The 20,392-nt window shown below is 35.8% G+C and overlaps 1 protein-coding gene and 1 long non-coding RNA gene across 8 annotated transcripts in view; one reads left to right on the top strand and one right to left on the bottom strand.

The window, feature by feature from the left end:
• Positions 1-20,392, bottom strand: part of LOC141572250 (uncharacterized) — a 415,695-nt gene that overhangs the window by 250,165 nt on the left and 145,138 nt on the right. The gene's annotated exons all lie outside the window — the stretch shown is intronic.
• Positions 1-20,392, top strand: part of BBOX1 (gamma-butyrobetaine hydroxylase 1) — a 63,001-nt gene that overhangs the window by 37,588 nt on the left and 5,021 nt on the right. For all 6 annotated transcript variants that reach the window (XM_074336151.2, XM_074336152.2, XM_019749175.3 and 3 more), the window contains 2 exons: positions 14,662-14,767; positions 19,688-19,884. In XM_074336151.2, the coding sequence (XP_074192252.1) occupies positions 14,662-14,767; positions 19,688-19,884 (303 nt within the window). The remainder of the gene's footprint in view (positions 1-14,661; positions 14,768-19,687; positions 19,885-20,392) is intronic.

Genomic DNA, 20,392 nt, shown 5'->3' on the forward strand with positions numbered 1-20,392 from the left:
AGTTATGGATGGCGAAACATTAACAGGAAACCCTTCTCTGGAAGTGGGGGTATGAGTGTATTGCTAATCTTTAGAGTGAGACACTCATGGGAGATGGAGACAATTCTTCTTGGGCTCATAGAGTAGAGAACATTGGAAGTGAAGAGAACCTTCAAAATCCAAAGGTTGCAAACTAGTAGCTCACAGGCTATATTCAGTGTGTTTTGTTTGGCCCACATGATGTTGAAAGAAAATGAAATTAGTCATCAGTACTTAAAAACTGGAAGATTTTATATTAAATATGGATCTGACTTTTCTTGAAAAATCAAATCTGGCAACAACTGAGCCTGAATGCCTTCATGGCAACAACCTGCCGGACAGACAAAAGTCGGACACTTAAGTTCATGAACTTATCCTGGAAAAAGTGCTACGTGCCTCATTGCTGAATATCACTACAGTCACCTTCAAAGTACTCCCCTTGGGAAGCTATGCACCGATACCAGCACCTAGTCCACCCTTCAAAGCAATTTTGGAACTCTTTTTCTGGAATGGCCATCAGAGCTGTTATCTTATTACCCTTGATGTCCTGAATGTCATCAAAATGTCTTCCTTTCAATATTTCCTTTATCTTCAGATAAAGAAAGAAGTCATTGGGGGGCAGATCAGGTGAGTAGGGAGGGTGTTCCAATACAGTTATTTGTTTCCTGGCTAAAACTCCCTCACAGACAGTGCCGTGTGAGCTGGTGCATTGTTGTGATGCAAGAGCCATGAATTGTTGGCGACAAGTTCAGGTCATCTAACTTTTTCACGTAGCCTTTTCAGCACTTCCAAATAGTAAACTTGTTTAACTGTTGGTCCAGCTGGTACAAATTCATAACAAATAATCCCTCTGATATCAAAAAAGCTTGGCAACATCAGTGCAACAAGTAATTGTCAGCCCATGTAAGTGGAGGCTACCCCTTAGAGGAGCAGAGTGCACATGCTCCCTCTCCAGTTTACCAAAGTCCTTCCCCAGCCTCAGATCTGTAAGGCCCCTGCTAGCCTTTTGAGTTGAGCACCTGTTATCTATAGTAAGACCTTGTTTGTCAGTAAACAGAGGATCAAAAATATTCAACCATTTGCCCCCAATGGTTTGAGCAAGTTTATTCGTGATAGAAGACTATAACATGTTTAGATTTGGACAACCCAGCCCCCGCCTCCTCCCCAAGAATTCACTTTTTACCATTAGCAAACTTGTGTCATATAAAATTTGTACCTTCCGTACATCGGCAAGAATTTGAATGGCCTTAGAGATTATAGCAGTAACAACAGGCAAATGAAATAAAAGGAAAGCTTTGGAATTACTAAGAGCCTCAACAATACTATTTGGTTTTTATTTAAATTTCACAACTTTTTGAAATAGATGTTATCCCCCAGTTCACGGATAAGGAATCTGAAGCCCAGAGAATTAAACTATAACCCAAGTTCCCAGAGGTAGAAAGAAAGGAACCAGAGCTGGAATCTGGATCTGTTCTATTCCTGAGTTCCCTAATCCATCTCACTAGCAATAATATGAAGGAAGAACATGGAAAAAAATGTTTTCAGGCACGGGATATAAACAGAACACTTCAAAATAAATCTATGTTGTTTCACTTAGTTTAGACTTTTTGTATCTATGCCAACATATTTCACAATTTCATAACAGTGGCCAAATTAGGGGTTCTTTGTTGTAGTTCCCTAACTCCCACATCCATCCGTCACATTAAGGGTCAGAGTCTGAGTCCTAATTTATGACTTGTGTTTTAATTTTTTTGTTTTGTTTTGTTTTGTTACAAATCCTAAAAAATAATTTGGCCACTGATCTAATATTGTGAAATGTATTGGAATAAATATTAAGGTTTTTGTGAAAATAAATCAGACCTCCTATTCCATTTCCTTTGTCCAAGACATTTGCATCTAACCAGATAAATTTAACCCGCTCAATCCCACCTTCCACAGATGATCATTTTTCTTTCCTGAATCTCAAACTATAGCACAGACCAAGATATGCTTTTCTTGCCACCTTGCTACTCCCACCACTGATGATCAGAATCTCTCCTTTTGGGGGTACTTTTTAATTCCCTATCTTAAGAACTTACAGAAGAGAACAGTTTTGTTGTTGTTGCTTTGTCCTTACTTGTTTATTTGCTTATGGGGTAGGGGCGGGGTAAAAAATAAGAAAAGTGAATATTTTCCCTGAAGTTCTTTTTTTTCTGCCCCTTTCCATGGTAATGTCAGAAAGTAATACTAAAGTTTGGGTAACATAAGATTTAAAAGAGGATATTTAGAAAATGGTTTTCAACCGCAGCTGTATATGGGAATAGCCACATTAGAAAATACTAATATCTGGGTCCATTGTCCAGAGATTTTTTTATAACAGGACTTGGATTTGGCCTGAGTATCAGGACTTTTTAAGACTCTGCAAGTGATTCTCATGTGCAGCAATGATTACAAACCTCTGGTTGAGAGAAAGAGGTACTTTAAGAGAAGGCAGATCTCAATTGGCAAAGAACTTGGGTGCTTTACATCTTCTGAGCTCTAACAATGATGTACACTAAATGGCATTTATCATGTTCTTCTCTGTACTGTGCTAATGCCTGGACATGAGTTATCTCACAACTGAATCAGTAGCTGCTTTAATCAGGGTCCCTCTCTTTCATGTCTTTGTTCTCCACTGGCAAAGTGCCTTACTCTTGTTTGAGAAAACAATTGGTTGGTGAGTGAGTGGAAAGACTAAATGAAGGCAATAAATAGTGCAGAAGATGGACTACCAAAAATAGGAGAGGGATAGAGAAAAGAAAGTGGGTGAAGTCAAAGGTAAACTTTACTTTCTGTGTAGATTTTTCGAGGAGCCTGACTTCTACTCTTGTTCAGATGCCCAAAGCAACAATATCATGGTGTTACTTTACCCAGGCCTCCCTTGGGATCTCATGCCCACCTAGCACTTTTCTATTCAAATGGGTTATATTTGGAGGATTTCAATTGCATGGATCTAAAATGAGAAGCATAATATCTAGTTCTGGTTTTCAGCTATCATCTCAATTGTCACATGGTTGAATAAACAAAAACAGTAGATTCCAGCATTTTGTGCAGTTTCAGCATATATTGGGTTGGTGCAAAAGTAACTGCAGTTTAAAAGGTTAAAAGTAATTGCAAAAACCGCAATTACTTTTGCAGCAACCTAATAGTAAGCAAAGAATAAATGTTTAATGAATAAATGTATGCCTAGGTGTTTTTAAAGGACTATAAAGCAGTAGATGAATGCAATAATTATTAGAGCATTTCATAATTATAAAATTATGTTCAACTACTAAATCAGAAATGGTAATAGCTTTGAGGGTAAAAGTGTATGTCATTTTCCCATCTATATTTTTTTAGACACTTGTCATTATTTTGTCAGTGCATCATTTAGACAATATTTTTCTCATGCGACCATGTGAAATGCTCAGTAAATTACTACCTTGATGATGAAAGCATTCCTCATCAAGAGTATGAGTTGGTAAAGAAACGTCCATTGTCAATGTTATCAAATATACATACTTGTGGAACGGTATATAAAATGATACCTTCTTCAGGAAGATTTAAACCTCTGACTTGGGACAATGTAGTTTTTACAGAGTGGAGCCGAATGTCTCCTCCCATGTCCCTGATGCCTCCAAAAGTCAATGAAACGTAGCTTTCTGGATAATTTCTTCAATAAAAATAACTTCTTTATTAAAGAAATTATCTGACTTTTATAACATAATTTAATCCAATGGAAAACAGTCATTGTAAATTATACTCTGCCTTTATAGTGCCATCTTCAGTGAATATACCAAGTTAGATATTTTCAAAAATGCATCCCACAGAGTATATCCAAAAGAAAGTACAGTCACTGTCAATCAAACAGAATGTCTTTAACAGTGGTACCATTTTTTTACTCATGTATGCAACAACTATTTCTTAAATACTACTGTGTACAAGGCATTGTGCTAGGCATTTTTTTTCTGAACCAGATTTGGGTTTCTATTTTATGGAAAACTATCTTTGCTGTATACGGCTGAATATAAATATTTCAGTTGACTTCATTTAAATAATTTGGTCCAATAAAAATTCCATAAAACCAGCCAATGCACTGAAAAGTAACCCTGGACTTTTGACATTACAAATGAGGGAATCTGACTGTTAGTGCATGCCAACAGTAGTTAAAGTGTGGGTATTACACAAGTTAAGGTAGTGCACACCTGACAGGTGATGTTCTCCCTGCATGGTGCAAAGCATGGTCAAGATGGGGCAATATCCAGCTAGCAATATGGCCACTAGAGAAAATAAAGCCAGACTCCTCAAGGAACAAGACAAACAAATGAAGGAACAAAAACTCAGAGACACAGACAATAGTTTAGTGGTTACCAGAGGGTAGAGGGGGAGGGACGGGTAGATAAGGGTAAATGGCTTCAAATATATGGTAGTGAAAGGAGAACTGACTCTGGGTGGTGAACACACAATGTGATACATAGATGATGTATTACAGAATCGTACACCTGAAACCTACGTAACATTACTAACAATTTTCACCCCAATAAACTTTAATTAAAAACATAAAAAAGCCAGACTCCTCAAAGTTTACACAGGCTACCATTGTATAAATAGGTGCGGCATTAATAAATGTATATATAATTAAGACTCTGTAATGCCATACAGTCCATCCTCCCCATCACAAGCTAATCCAACTCAGATGGCAGCCTTTTTTTTTTTTTTTTTTTATCTTAAACCATTCTTCCCCATTCCAGCCCATCCCACCAAATAGAGCTGGTAAGGGACAGGCCCTTTCTCTTTTATTTTTTGCTCAGGATTGCTTCCCTCCTTCCTACTGAACAACTTCTTTCCTCCAAATGCACCGCCCTTGCTTTTCCATCTCCCAGTGTTTATTCTGCCTCCATTCTGCCCCAGGTCATTCTTTGTTTTTTGCCTTCTTTTTGGCCTTTCTTTCCTTTCTCATTTAACCTGTTAACCTTTGTACTCCATCCTTCCAACCACCACCTGCTACATTGTCCCTTGATCTGGCAGCCACTGCAGCTCCAGAAAAAAGAACCCATTTTACAGCTTCTGCTCTGTGAGATCCCCACCAGCCTCTCATCCCCAAGCTTGGGGCATTATAATAAAACAAAGGAAGGATTTTACTCCTCACCCAAGTGAGCCAGTTTTGCATTCCAAATGGCCCATCAGGAAAAGGAAGTGACATTCTCTTCTCTCCCACATATTATTAAATCTAGTAAGTCAATTTCTATTTTCTGAAGATTCTACTCTTAGTGGCAATGTATGCAGGAAAGAAAATGAACAATTTTGTTTTAAGATATCACTACTGTTTGTTTGCCGAATTGTAGTAATGTATGCTGGTCATGGTCTTTTGAGAGTATAATTTTGATAAGACAACATTGAGAAGTTCAGATGGTCTTCTCCGAAAAGGCAAAATCATATATTGAAAATTCCTTTAGCAATTAGTTGGACAACTACATAAACTGGGTCGGTCAGTGTATTATTATTTGCATAAGCTCCTGTGTTCAGGGAGCAGTGGAGAAGGGGATGGGAAGGTGTTTGTGTAGGTATGACACAAACCTACACAAAGAGGGGGAGGAAGATTCAGCGTCATTTTTTCTTAAAGTGTTTACCACCAAAGTGTATATAATTAGTTATCCAGTTTGTAACTACCAATCAGAATAATCTTTGAAAATAAGGTATGCAAATCTCATTTCCATTGCCACTGTCATACCGAGCCCCTTTCAAGCAGAAATGGTGACCTAATCAAGATTATGCCTTTAGTACTAGCTCAGTGCCTTACACACAGGAAATTTTAATGAAAGGGAATATGTGCTGAGATATTGAGGATTTCCATTTGATCAAGACATCAAAATTTTTTCTTAGCATTATTGACATTTACCAGTCCTTAGTTAGAAAATTAACCTCATGAGCAACTCTGAGTAACCCTTCTTCATCAGAAAGTCAATCAGAAGATTACAACGCTCAACGTTAGCTCACAAGACTGCCTTTATTCCAGAAGTTTAGATTTTCTTCTTTCTAAGAATGTTTTATTTCCTGGCTTAAGCAAGTTGTATTTAATACATGTAGCAATGTTTAGACTAATAAGAATAATGAGGTGAAAATGAAAAATATGTTTTTCTGAAACACTAACCTCAGGAATAAAGTAAAGATGGTGAGAAACAGTGAAGAAAAGGGGTAAAAGTAAAGAAACATAGGTCTTAGTAGTAGTCACATTTTATCTCGTGGAAACAAGCATGGAAACTATGTAATTGCTGAATAAAACTTATAAGGCCACACATTGTAGTGAAAAGGATAAATAAATACTGTGGAACACTTAGTTTCAAAAAGTTTAGGAAAGAATTGAGAACCCAACACCCCATAGCATCTGTATTGCATTACTGCCCAGAGAGCTGCCCATAGGACCAATGGGGAAACAGAATTTAATCATGGCTTCCCCACTGGCTATTTGTAGGTGAGAATTTGATCTAAACTTTTCATGCAATTTCCCAGAGCTCTATGACTCTCCTCAACTGAGGACTTATTTCTCTCTTTCTATAGGAGTGTTTTAATATCTATCATGCCCTTTCAGGCCTTTGGATGAAAGTTTGCTAGGAAAAAGGAAAATGCTACTACGTAGCTTTGTATCTGCATGAGTGTGTTGCATGCAGGCTTCATTGGATGAATAAAATAATGTCAAACAAAATGTTTCTAATGGGCTGTTTGTCAAATACACCAGCCAGTCAAGAATTAACAAAATTGAAATGGCTTCTGGGGAGTATATCTCCTTTCCAGCATTCACTGGATTTCTACTAGCATTTCTGTAAGCCAGCCCAGCAGCATTTCACACATTAAGTTGTATGAAAGATTGAGGGTGTATGAGTGAAAAATATTATTATTTCTTGGCATCTGGCCCTTAGAAATTGCTACTGCCATTAGCACTGCCTCCAAATTTGACTTTGAAACAGCTACTTGCTTGATATACATGTTACCAGAAAACATTTGTGAGGTGTGGGGACTGAACAGCAGAAGAAAAAACAAGTTTACCCATTTTGTTGAAGCTCTAGCCAAGAAATTGCTTGAGAAAACTACACCGCCCATCTTGAATAAAAAAATGGCTTCTGAGTTATGAATAAACAACCTAAAAGCAATTCAGACTTGGGAAGAAAGCAAAGAAAACTTGTCTGAGTTCTGAATTTAGTTGTAATTCCATCCTACTTTGTAAAAAAATTCACATTGGGATTTCTTAATGAGTTGTTTTAAGATTTACTACTAACCGTAGTGTTTGTGTTGGGGCTGGGGCCTTTAAAATGTGTATTCTTGTGACTATTAGGGTTTCCTAAGCAGAGTAACAAGTTATGTTCTTTCAGCCATTGTGAACCCCAGTTTATGTTATCAGCCAAGAGCCAGTCCCTGGGGTTCCCTTTGTAATATTAGGTTTCATAGTAATTAAAGTTGCTGCCAAGAAAACCACTTGAGTATGAGGTCATCACATGAATGAAAGGAAAAATAACTTCTGTGCCTCATGCTCCTCTAGAAATCATTTGAGAAAATTTATAGGATGCCCTAATAAGGCAATTGCTTCTCCACAAGCCCTCTGAACCCCATTGCCTCTTTGGTTATAGTCTGTGCAGCCAGGACAGGCAACTGTTATTACTGGGATGGGAAAAATAAATTTTCAGTGAGCACCTTTTATATGCTAAGTATTGTGCTCAATGCTTTACCATCATCTTGAATCTTCGCAATTCTCATAAGAATTATGATCCCCATTTTAAAGGTAAGGAAACAGGCAAAACAATCAGGCTGCAAACCCAGATTTACTTAACTGTGTGTAATCTTTCCGTCACACCATGGTACTATGGCAGTTTGCTGTTATCTAACATTTCCCCTTTAGATCCAATGCCATAATAATGTTGGTTGTCAAATGGGGCTTCTAGTCATATTCAGAGTTCAGATGCGAGGGAATAATTTGACAGGATTATATGGCAATTTCTTAAACTAAATCATAATGACAGCACCAGAATAGTAATCCCCTTCCCCTCTAGTAAGTTCAGTTATAGCCAACTCTTTATGAAAAGGGAAAATAACAATCAACAAAGAATCAGATAACTTGTCGCAAGAGAAAATAAAGTTTATATTTTAGTCTTTTACATTGGTAATCTAAACTAGCATCCAATCTTGTTCAGATTAAATAAATTAAGCACAATTTTACCTCCCATCCCCCCAAAAAACTACAAAATATGTTTAATGTGGAATTTTCCTAAGTTACTACTACTATTACTATCATCATCATCATCATCACCATCATTATTATTTTGCAATGCTCTGCATTCTAAGATTTTCATAACTTAGGTATTTGGGACTTTGGAGCAAATTGCTATTAACTTTTTTCTTTACATTTTTAGAGGTAGTTATCATGTTGCTATCATTACTTGTCTTCATTTTTATTATTGGGAGAATCATTAACCTTTAAAAATAAATTTAAAAAAACACTTCTGATGGTAAAATATAATACAGATACAAAAAAATCACGTAAAACAAAAGTATAGCTCAGTGAATTATTGTAAGGCAAATATGCTTGAACACCACCCAGATCAAGAAATGGAACATGGTCAGCCACTCCAGAACCCATCCACACATCCCAGCCAATCACAAACCTCTCTTTTGTCCCCAAATGTAATGGCTCTCCTGAATTTTATGGTTTTCACCACCTTTTTTTCCCAGGTTTAAAGTATTATTGCCCCAGTGTGCATCCCTTGGCACTACTGTTTGTTTTCCTAACTTTTCAGTGTTTTGATCATCTGGTTTCTTTCTTCCCTATAATTAGTTCTATTAGTAAATACAAGTTTAGTAATCAGCGCCAGTGCTATTGCAACATATCACTACTCACTTTAGTTGTCTGAAGACTGTTCTCTTGTAAATTCCTCAGGAAGGACTCCCGGGAACAATAGTCTCTGAATTCTTGCATGTTGACAGCAGTTTAAGGCCTTTATACTTGAAAATCAACTTGGCTAAATATAAAATTCTTGGCTCACAGCATCTTTAATATGCACTATGGTTTTATTGGTTATCTAATTTTCTTTTCCTTCTCAGTAATTTGATATTTTTTACCTAGATGCCCCAAAAATTTCTTTTTTTTCTTTTTAAACCAGTAATTTTACAGACTGTGTTGTTGGTTGTTCTGAGGCAATTTTTTAGGGAGTATATAATTTGGTCTTTCAGAATGCAGTTTCAAATCTTTATTTTTTTTTTTAATTTCAAGAATATTTTTTTGAATTACAGTTTTTAGTATTTGTTCTGTTCTTTGGGCTTCTTCTTTGAAGGACTCCTAGTATGCACATATTAAATCATCTGCCTATTCTCTTAATTTGTTTAATTAAATTTAATTAAATTTAAATTTAAATATCAAAAAAGGAAGCAATAAGAAGGAAAAAGTTGTTACTTTCTCTCAAATCCTTCTTATTGCTTCCTTTTTTGATATTTAAATTTTTCTCCCTTTTCTAGTTATTTAAAGGCATTATCTGCCATTATTATTTGATCATGCATTTCTTCTAATCTTCACTTTTTAGAGATTAAAAAACACTTTTCCTGAATCTATCATCTTATTTTTGAGTTTCTGATTCTCTTGTAGGTTATTTTTCTACGTGTTGTACCATTTATTAAAATCTTTAGGTTCATTAAAAGTCATTATAAATAGAAAACAGAAGTTAGAAATAGAAAATGATGCTTTTTTTAATCTTTTGGGGGCATATTTTTCTGGCATGTATTGTCTGTAGCTATTTTGCTATTTATTCTCTTTTTTTTTTCTTAAAATAACTATGAAATTAAACCTTAATCATTTTATGTTGCTGATTTTTAAGTGAAATTTGTTTTCTTGCTATTAAAGGGAGCTAAGATTCAGAAATCTTTTGTAACTTACAGTTTTAAGCCATACTTCAAAATTATGGTTAATAACATTCTCAGACCTCCTGGCTTCTCTACTTCACTTTCATCTAGACTTCTTTTTCCTTTGTCCCTGTAATGCTCATTTTGGAGTCTTCCTCAGAAGGAAGCTTTATCACGGAAGGGAGTTTGGTGAATTTTTGAGAGTTCATGGGGCCCAGACTATTCCAGTCCCTTACCATGGACTTCTTGCACTCAGCTATACTGGAATGTGAAAAGCCCCTCTCAGGTTTAACTGCCATTCTCAAATTGCTTAACTGCACATGCCAGTAAATATCTGTTACGGACTTTGACTTTTTCAGATCCTTCAGGTACCTAATTGCTTCCCTCCGCATTCTCCTATACGATTGCTGATACCACGTGTTATGGCTTTGGAGGGTCCATCTCTATACCCATTCATTTTGGGGGTTCATGGAAATATCTTGTCACCTAATTTTGGTGAGATGTTGTCCCCAAATTTGGAGGTTTACACTCTAGATGTCTTTCAGAGAGAATTCAGAGAAATTAAAAACGGTCACCACCATAACCCCAGAATTTTCCTTGTTTACTTTACATCTTTATGCTTCATGGAGATTTCCATAATAGTTTAATGGATTCAGTAAGAACAATTCTAGATATCAGAAAGGTTACTTCTGTCTTTCTAGTTTGTGTTTGGAGATGTGAATTCTCACTTAAAAAAATGGTATGAAATTATTAATATTCAGGAATGCATGCAATATAAATGTGTCCATAATATAAGCAGAACCAAAAAGATGACTTTTTAAAATCCAATTCTAGCAATTTTGCCAAGTATTGTTTACAAATAACTGTAACCCTTCCCCTAGAAATAAGATAATACTAGTAATTGATGGCTAAAGTACTTATGGTCTAAATAGACCTAAACTATATAGCTTAGGCCAGGATTAAAGTTAATAATCACACCATCAGAAAAATAATCAATTTACTCTTCTAGAGTCCATGTTTTCAATTAACAAACGTTTTTGATAGAGGGCTCATTGCTATGAGATAAAGAACATGTTTGAACTCAATTCCCTGATGTAATGAAATATTTTTTTTGCAAGACTTTACAGGACAGTAAAGAAGCAGAAATTTGAGATGAAGCCAAGAATTGACACAGAGAAATCCTCTCCACTCCAGCCCAGACTGAATTTCTCTCGCTTCTTTTGTTAGGCCATGTTCTCTCCTTCCACAGGGCCTTCTGACAGGCCATTCTTCTGCCTACAATGACCTTTATTTCTAGGCAAATCCCATTCAATCTTCAGGTCTCCATTTAAGCTTCACGTGTTTACTCTTATGACACCTTGTACTTTAGCTTTGGAAAACAAATCACACTAACTTGTCTTCCCTGTAGACTAACTTTCATGAGGGGCAAATCTGTTCTCTTCCGCATCCTCAGTTCCTGGCCCAACGTATGTGTCTAATAAATGATAATGGAAAAATAAATGGCTGGAGTTCTGGTGAGTGACTGCCTCTGGGAAGTCACATATGGAAGTGTCACAATGATAGTGAGAAATAATATGCACTGTGGTATTCCTTTGGATGGCTAACTATAAAATGTTTTCGTTTATTTTAGCTAGAAGATCATTTTCCATATTAAAATTTTAAAAATAAAAATAAGATGTGAGCATTATGTTTTTAATCCAATGGGATAAGTAACTGATGTTCAAAAGAAGGCATTCTTCCATAATGTGCAAAAAGAGTTTGCAGCTGGTCAACATTGGGGGTTGTAGCTGCTGGTGATAATAAAGCCAGGTTGCAGGTATAGACCATCTTTTCATGTGAGTAGTTCTTCATAAAAAAAAAAAAAAAAAAAAAAAAAAAAGATTACAAACAAATCCAGCATGATTTTCCAAGAGTGAGCCACTAACCAAAAACAGTATAAAATCTATCACCAAGGGTATAAAGGACAAATCTATCAAAAATAATTTTTAAGCATTCCATAATCACTGAAGGTTTCAAACTTGTCACAAAACACTATTAATACCATGAAATATCATGATATCTATGACTGGTCATCTAGATTAGGGTGAATCTAATGAATTAGCATTTAAACCAAGCCTATGAAATATTCTCTGAAAATCATGATTTTTAATGTACAGGAGCTTTTGACAAAAACCTTGAATAAATGAGAAAACCGTCATGGAAAGTTCTAGTTAAATGTTAAGAATGACATGAATGGGTCAGTGGTTTGTTTCATGTAGCATCTTTGGTTGTTTAGCTTTGTTTAAAATAGCATCTTTGGCAAAAGTAGGATTTTTGTGGCACAATACCAAGCAAGTCTATACCATTGGATTAAGATGCCCACCTCTTCAGTTCTAGAACAATCTGTCCCTGCATCTCTGCTTCAGTCATGACAATGTTTGTTAATCTGCTTGAGTTGCTGCCTTACTTAGAACAACTTTAGAACATGTCTCTAATGAGAGGTGCACGTAAGTACACCCTCATTTCACTAAGACTCCACAAGTGGGCTTTTAAAAAATCATTTCTACACAAGCTGATAGATGTGCTTGCATTTCTTTCTGTTGTGTTTCATTGGAGATTTGGATTTGAGAAGGATAATTCAAAGCTTAGAACCACAGACAATCACAGCATCTTTGTTGGCATGGTTCCTTTCTATAAGGAGGGAGAAAGGTACACATTTCTAGGATTTCTCCAGACTTATGCTAAAACTATTAGGAGAAGGTTTTTATGGTGGGGATTGGCAAGCTCCTTTCCTGGGATTTATCATTATGTACGAGCACAGACTTTTAGACTACACGTCCCATACTGTGCCTAAGATACTTTAGGCTGAAAAAAAAAAGTGTTTATTATCCCCTGCCAGTTAGCTCCGAGTGCTGAAGAACTGCTCTGAGGAAGCCAAGTCACAGGCCGTGTCCCTGTAGAAGCCAGATAATGTCAAACAAAGCAGAGAGCTATTCCCTGGCTAAAGCTCGCACCTTGAATCTCAGCCAGCTCTTGGCTGCCGCAAAACTCAGTTAGTTTTCCCTCAATCATAGGAGAAACCAGGAAAGACAATGTAGGTGAATCAATGCAAAACCATCATCACTCTTGAAAACAAAAGTTAAATATAGTCATTTCCTACTTGACAGTGTCAACAGCATCATCTGCTTAGTCAGAAGTTATTATATATTCTACAACTTGATGAAATTACTTTTTGTGTCTCCTTAAATCCCTTCCTACGTGTTGATAATTCTTAGAATGCTGATGTTGACTACAGCCTAAACCTGTATCATATCTGGGACTTGGCGTGGCATGAACTTCATAGAGAATATGTATTTCTTCGCTACAGTCATTAAATATAATGGACTGTGCGTGACTCATATTTGAAATGAGTTTGCAGCAAGCTATATATACTCCTCTTCTCATTTCACTAGGTCTCTTTGCAGTTCATGACAACATGTGGATTGGTCTTTAACCTTTACTGAAAGATATACCAGGCTTTCCATCCTGATTTTACATGAGAAAAAAAAAAAAGAAAAGAAAAGAAAAACAGAGCTAAATAGCTAGTTGCAACCTCAACACCAGAGAATGGGGAAGAAACCCTATTTTCACTTCAGATTTCTCTGCCTAGAATATGTCTTCCAGAAATTCACAGTTCTTCCCTGATTTTAGTCAGGTTTCTATGAAAACTTCCAGCTATTCTTAGAGTACTCCCCAAAGCATCATCTCTGCCATGATATTCTCCAGTCCCCTAATATTTATCTCCTTACCTTGCTTTATTTTCTTTAAAGCGCTTATCTCTATGTAATATTAGATTTGGTAGTAATTTTTTTTGTGTGCCCTGCTCTATTTCTAATGCAAAACAATGCCTGGAATAGAACAGGTGTTAAATATAATTTTATTGAAAAATTACTTAATAAGTGTGAACATAAATTTAAAAATAAACATTGTAACAGCAATAAAATGACATGCATATACGGTGACTTTTTTTTCTAGACAGTGTTGGTTCATTTGGGAACATGGCTTCCTTCCAATTACCTATTTCCTCAATCTTCTAAGAGAAAAGCCTTACAGAATCTGAATAATGATTTATTTTCTTGTCACAGAGTTGCAACCAATTCCTAGTTCTTTTATTAATTAACATTTTCTAACTTTTAAGCCAAGCTCTTTTGCTGGTAATGGAGGTAGAAGTGGACATAACATAAAAGTAACCATTTTAAAGTGTATAATTCTGTGTCATTTAGTATATAGACAATGTTGTGAAAACATTACTACTATCTAGTTTTAATACATTTTCATCAATAATATTATTTTAAAAACACTAATTATTCATCTTGGAGTGGAAAAAATCTAATCCATTATGGTGCCAAATGCTCAATAAATCAAGCATTTATCTCATCATTCCTATGTAGCTATTATATGGGGTAACCAAATAGTTATACTAATTTCACATCAAAAAACCATTTATAAAAAGGTATTAAGCTATTAGAAAACATAACCTACAATTCAACATACAGCTCTCTATAAACTCCATAGGATAGACAAATGCATTCTATTTTGGAGAGAAGAGCAATGAGAAGATGCTAATTCGGAAGTGGTTACTTTAGACAAAGTAAGGTCAGACCCTCTTCCTTGGCTTGTAGTCATTATTGTAATTATTTCATAAAATGAAAAGTTTGCATTTCCCCCATGGAGCAAGTTCATTCTAACACATTTCCTCTGGTTTAGTGACAGCCTGTTTAAACATATGTTTCTTGTGCTTTACAGACATACTTGGCATGTGCAAGACAAAATCGACGCAAACAATGTGGCTTACACCACTGGGAAGCTAAGTTTTCACACTGATTATCCGGCCCTCCATCATCCACCTGGGGTAAGGTGAGCCTCCCCACATTTTCCACAAGGCAAGCCAAGGACCAGTGTCCTATATTTTCAACCTAGAAGATTATGTTTTACCGGCTAATTTGGCTTACGTAGATCTTCTTTCTCCAAAAACAATCCAAACTTACAAATCTCTGTATCTAAATCCTGAATAGCTGAGCATTCCCATGGGATAGGAGATTTTCATATATATTGTTTAAACATTTTGCTTGTTTGTTTCTTCCTGGAAATAACTACAGGCACTCTTTGCTTTATCAATACATTTCACCACAACTTACTTCTTGAGGTCTTTTTGCATGTTTACCATTCCCAAGAGAGTTAAAAGAGAAAAGAAAACAAGGGAACGCAATGTAGGGTTTTTCCCACAAAGTCACATGGCCATCATTTCTATCAGTTAGCTATTACTACAAAAAAACAAAACAAACAAACAAAAAACCAAACAAACAACAACAACAAAAAATTCCATGACTTAAGGGTTTAAAAGAACATTTACTTAAGTCATGTTTTTACAGTTTGGGCTGCATTCATTTGGGCAGTTCTGCTGCTGCTGAGTCGGGTAGGGGATGGGGTCTGAGATGGCTCGTCTCGGCTCCACTTGATCTAGCCTATCATCCTCCTGCTGCCTAGCCCTGGCTTCTGCACAGAGAAGCTGTCAGGATGTCCAGAGAGCAAGCCAAAATATACAAGGCCTCTCAAGACTTAGGCTAGTCATCAACACAGCGTCATTTCGGCCATGTTTTTTGGTCATAAGTTTAGGTCAGATTCAAGAGATGAAGAAGTAGAGGCCACCTTTTCTAGGAAGCTGCAAAGATGTACTACAAGGATGTGAATGCAAGGAGCAGAATCACCTTGGCTATTTTTAGAAACCATCAAGATTCCTCATCAAGGAAGGAAATGTTCAGCATGGAGCCACAAATCCTTCAGGAGAATTTCTAGAAAGACCTTCTTCCACTATATTATTACAAAATTTTCATTCTACTAAACCAGCTGCATTTTTACAAAAGCATCATTTTGTTAAACCAAGAAATGGTCAGGAAACTACCTCTGAAAAGATATTTTGTTTCTATTTTTAGAGCTGAGTAGGAATAAATGAAGTAACTACACAGAAATTTATATTTTCAAAGGTAAATGTAAGTGGAAATTTGGGGCAATTCTCTAGCTAATGAAGGTAAAATGGGTGGAAATCAAAATTAGTCTGTTTTTTCCATCAATTACTAAACACGTTTTCTCTGTGCCCTTGTTGTTTTCCATTGTCCTAGCCAGCATTAACTAAGCTAGCCTAGTATTTTGACTTCACATTTCAAACTATTTTGTTGATTGCAAAACACCACATGCTTTCTTTGAACTAGATGATGACAGTGAAATGGCCACTACAGTCATTTTGGGGGTGGGGTTTGGGGGAGGAAGAGGTACACAATAGAATTTGTTCTAACTGTGATCCAGAAATTTTCTAAAACCCTTGGGGTTAAAAGCCAAACTAATCAGCTCAGTTCGTCTGCTAAAGATAGGTTGGGAAAGTTAGATGGAATAAAGTTTTTACAATTAGACTAGGAAACTAAAGCTTCTATTTGAATTTTTAAATTACCTGCTGCTTTTTATGAGTTTAGGTTTTGTTTCTGGTTTAAAATGGAAAGCCTATGGAAAAGTGATTAAATGACTTCATAAATATCGCTAAAGTGTAGTATAATGCTTGACATTTTCATAGCATTTTATACTCTTTCAAAGCATTTTTACTTACATTACTTTATCTTATCCCTCTTTGCATTTCTTTCAGGTAGATGGGATGAATCATGTCTTTTTATGTCAGATAAGGAAATGACACACAACAAGGTTAAATACTTTCACAGGGTGATATCTGAATAATAGGGAGCTTGGACTTGAACTCAGGCCTCAACCTAGCTTTTTCACCATACCAGACTGGTCTTGAGTTAACCTTTCTGAATTTCTGTAATTTATATACTGTGATGATTATTTATACACATTGCCAAACTCATTACAAAATACAGGAACTGGATCTTATACTTCCCTATATCTCAAGACTTAACTCAGCACCTTTCATGCAATAGAAACTTAACACGTTGCGTACGGATCACGAGAATCTTCAGGAGGGATTTAAACCCCGCCGTACGCAACGTGTTAACAGATATGCTATAAAGAGGCAAAGAAATGCCATAAATTTGTACCTATCGCCATCAGCAAATGAAACAGCCAAAGCTAAATAACTCAATAGGAGAATTTAAAATAAAAGATGAGTCCTGAAATGTCTAGATCCTAGTAGAAGAATAGTTAAAATGTGGGCACTTCTTTATGCTATTGTTCAAGTTTCCATTTTGAGTTATTCAGGGGTCTTTGTTCCAAAGTTGGAGGGTTTTCATAACAAACAGAATGAGTCAATGTTCTTTTCAGTACCGACGAAATGATCTGGATAAGTTACCTGTTGAGAGTTCAGTTTGATCAATTTGGATCACATAGGTCCGGGACAAGGAAGCACATCTTTAATGAAATACAGATGTTGCTTCGCTTACTTCATTGTCTGGGCCAAAAGTCACATGCTGCCATAAAGTAACATTTAGAAAGAAACTACTTTTAGTTCTGAATGACTTACATGAAATAGAACTGGGTTTTATACACATTAGGCATATATTTACCTTTTGAATTAGCAGTGAAAGTGTTTTCTGGCTCTGTCCTTTTCTTTTCTTTCATAAGATTACATTAAATTGGAAATACGCAAGAGAAGATTATTACTTGGCCTTGCCACATGTAAAAGACATCAGTTGACCTTTTATAAAGATTTATATTTGAATTATTCTGTGTTACTTCATTATGGTAAAATCTAAAAGGATTTAAAGAACACTCTGATTCTTCCAGAGACAAAGTTATGCTATTGTTTTGCCTTCTTGGAGTTTGGTACATTTGAGGTTGACATTTTCACTTCATCTTCTTTTTAATCATGCTGCTTCATCCCTTGTTGCCCTGGTAATGAGATGGTTTTCTACAACTTAGTCAATTTAGGCAAGTATTTTTTCAAGTTTAAGAAAAACTAGCATCAATTTAAGAACGGAACTATTATTAATTTAGACCAGTTCTCTCCTCTCGTAACATCAGAAACTAAGACTTCATCAATCAGAAATGGAAGTTTAAGTTTACAAAGCACATACCACACAATACTGAATTATTAAGAGTCCTATAAAGAGATGTCTCTACATATAGGAAAGGAATTTGCTGCAGGAGGATTTTGAGGCAAATCGACCAAGGTTTGAATACCAGTTTTACCATGGATTAGCTGAGGTTTTACTAGCTGGTTGATTTTTTTCATTTCTGGGTGTCACTTTCCTCACCTATATAATGAAGCTGAAAGTACCAAATTCTAAGGATTGTAGTGAGGAATTAATAAATGTACATGACACAATCGTAATTTGAGAACAAGTACATACAAAATTTAAAACATTGAGAAAATGTATGCCGTTTTGTGAGGGTGGCAGGATATGTGCTAGACCTGCACTATTTAATATAGTAATCACTAGCCACAAATGACTATTTAAATTTTAATTTAAACGAATTAAGTTTTAAGAAAATCTAAAATTAAGTTCCTCAGTCACTCCAGCCACATTTTAAATGTCTTATAGCCGTGTGGGACTAGTGACAATTGTATTGGGCAACATAGAAGAACATTTCCATCATTATAGAAAGTTCTAATGGGCAGCACTGTGCTAGACAATCTATGGAGATAAGCAAATTATATGGATACTTCTCCACTCATATAGATATCCCCCTAGTCTGGGTATTTGATCATTTTTGCCTCTTTCTTACTATAAGAACTGCGAGACATTGGTTTTTATTTTTATTTCACTCACCAAGAATAAAATTTTTATAGCTGAATAGTGTTAGGTTTCTTTAGACAGAAAATCAGGGTCTAAATCTATGTATTCAAAGTCACCCACCCATGCTGCTTACATGACCAAGGAAAACAAACTCCATTCAAGAATTTGTGTTTGTTTTTTTTAATTTTACTGTTTGCTTTACAAAATGAAATAATGTTCAACATTTTCCCCTAAATCTTGGTAAAAATAACTAATATTTACCATCCTTTGGTTTCTCATTCCCAGTGTTCCGTGGGTTTATCCAACCTCATAGGCTCATTCCCTCCATCCTACCTCATTCCCTTCCTATCCATACCCATGAATTATTGCATTAGACTCCCAAGTAGTTACTCTCTCACTAGTTCCTCCCTTAAAAAAAAAAAAAAAAAAAAAATGCATCCCATGTAATACCACTAGATTAACATTCTTCAACTCAGTTTTGACTTCCATATTCAAAAGCCATTAACGATTCTCTTCTGTGCACAAGAGAAAGTCCAATACCATCCTTCATCTGACATTCAAGACTCTCCATGATGAGATTCCAAATTACCTTTCCAACTGGATCTATTCCCAGGTGTGACGCTCTACTGTAGCCAAACCTTTTGATACCAGTGAAATGTGCATTTTTTGCATAGCCATCATCACTGTCACCTGATTCACTTTTTCCAATCTCTTCTACATACTCAAAAATCTTATCCATCCTCCTTTACCCAGATTAAATCCCACTTCCTTTGTACAGCCAACAGGAAGTGCATAAATACTCAAACAGGAAGTGCTCACTCCCTGCAGCTATTATAATCTGTGCCTTTCATTTACTAATGAACATCATTATGCCTGTGCCCCGTGTAGTGTCTTCAATTGTAACAATGTTTGAATGATAAAAATATTGATGACAAGCAATTTTTTTCTCCCCAACCCCTTTCCCTGCTGAACAAAGACAAATATAAAAAGTTCTGTTGATTTTAGTGCATCCATATCTTTCTGTATCTTTCTTTAACACAGTGTCAAAAACTGTAAGTGCACATCATTTTAAAACATATTTCTCTTTACAGGTTCAGCTTCTGCACTGCATAAAACAAACAGTCACTGGGGGTGATTCAGAAATTGTAGATGGATTTAATGTATGCCGAAAGCTCAAGGAAAAAAATCCTCGGGCATTCCAGATTTTGTCCTCCACCTTTGTGGACTTCACAGACATTGGCGTGGATTACTGTGATTTCTCTGTACAATCCAAACACAAAATTATAGAGTAAGTACTATTTATAAATTTCTCAATAAAACAATTGACAGCAAGAGCTTCATTAACCTAAAGCTTAAACCTAGAAAGCTTCAATTAACTCCAGAGCTTTACTTTTTATTAACTCTTTAATCCAATTTTAGATGGGAACACACACAAAAAAATCTTTTCATCATAAAAAAATTATTTATCAAATTTCATAAAAGCCTCTGTTCTTAATCAACATAAGGGAAATAACTAAAACTTCATGCCCACTTAATTTTTAAGATATAGTTATTATCAGTGTGACTGTACTAGTCAGAAATCTTTTAGCTGGAAGTGAAAGAATCTAATGCAAATTAGGAAGATCCAGGAGTTAAACAATGTTATTTGAAATTGATCACTTTTTAATTCACCCCTTAGCTTTGCCATCCTTTGTGTTGGCTTCATTTTCAAAGATAATCAGTGCAAGCTCCAACTTTTCATTATCCTTAAAACTGGTAATCACTGTGTTATGGATACCAGGACTGGAAAGAACCCA

Source organism: Rhinolophus sinicus, chromosome 14, assembly GCF_057876585.1.
Source record: "Rhinolophus sinicus isolate RSI-liver-muscle chromosome 14, RSI-T2T, whole genome shotgun sequence".
Taxonomy (NCBI): Eukaryota; Metazoa; Chordata; class Mammalia; order Chiroptera; family Rhinolophidae; genus Rhinolophus; species Rhinolophus sinicus.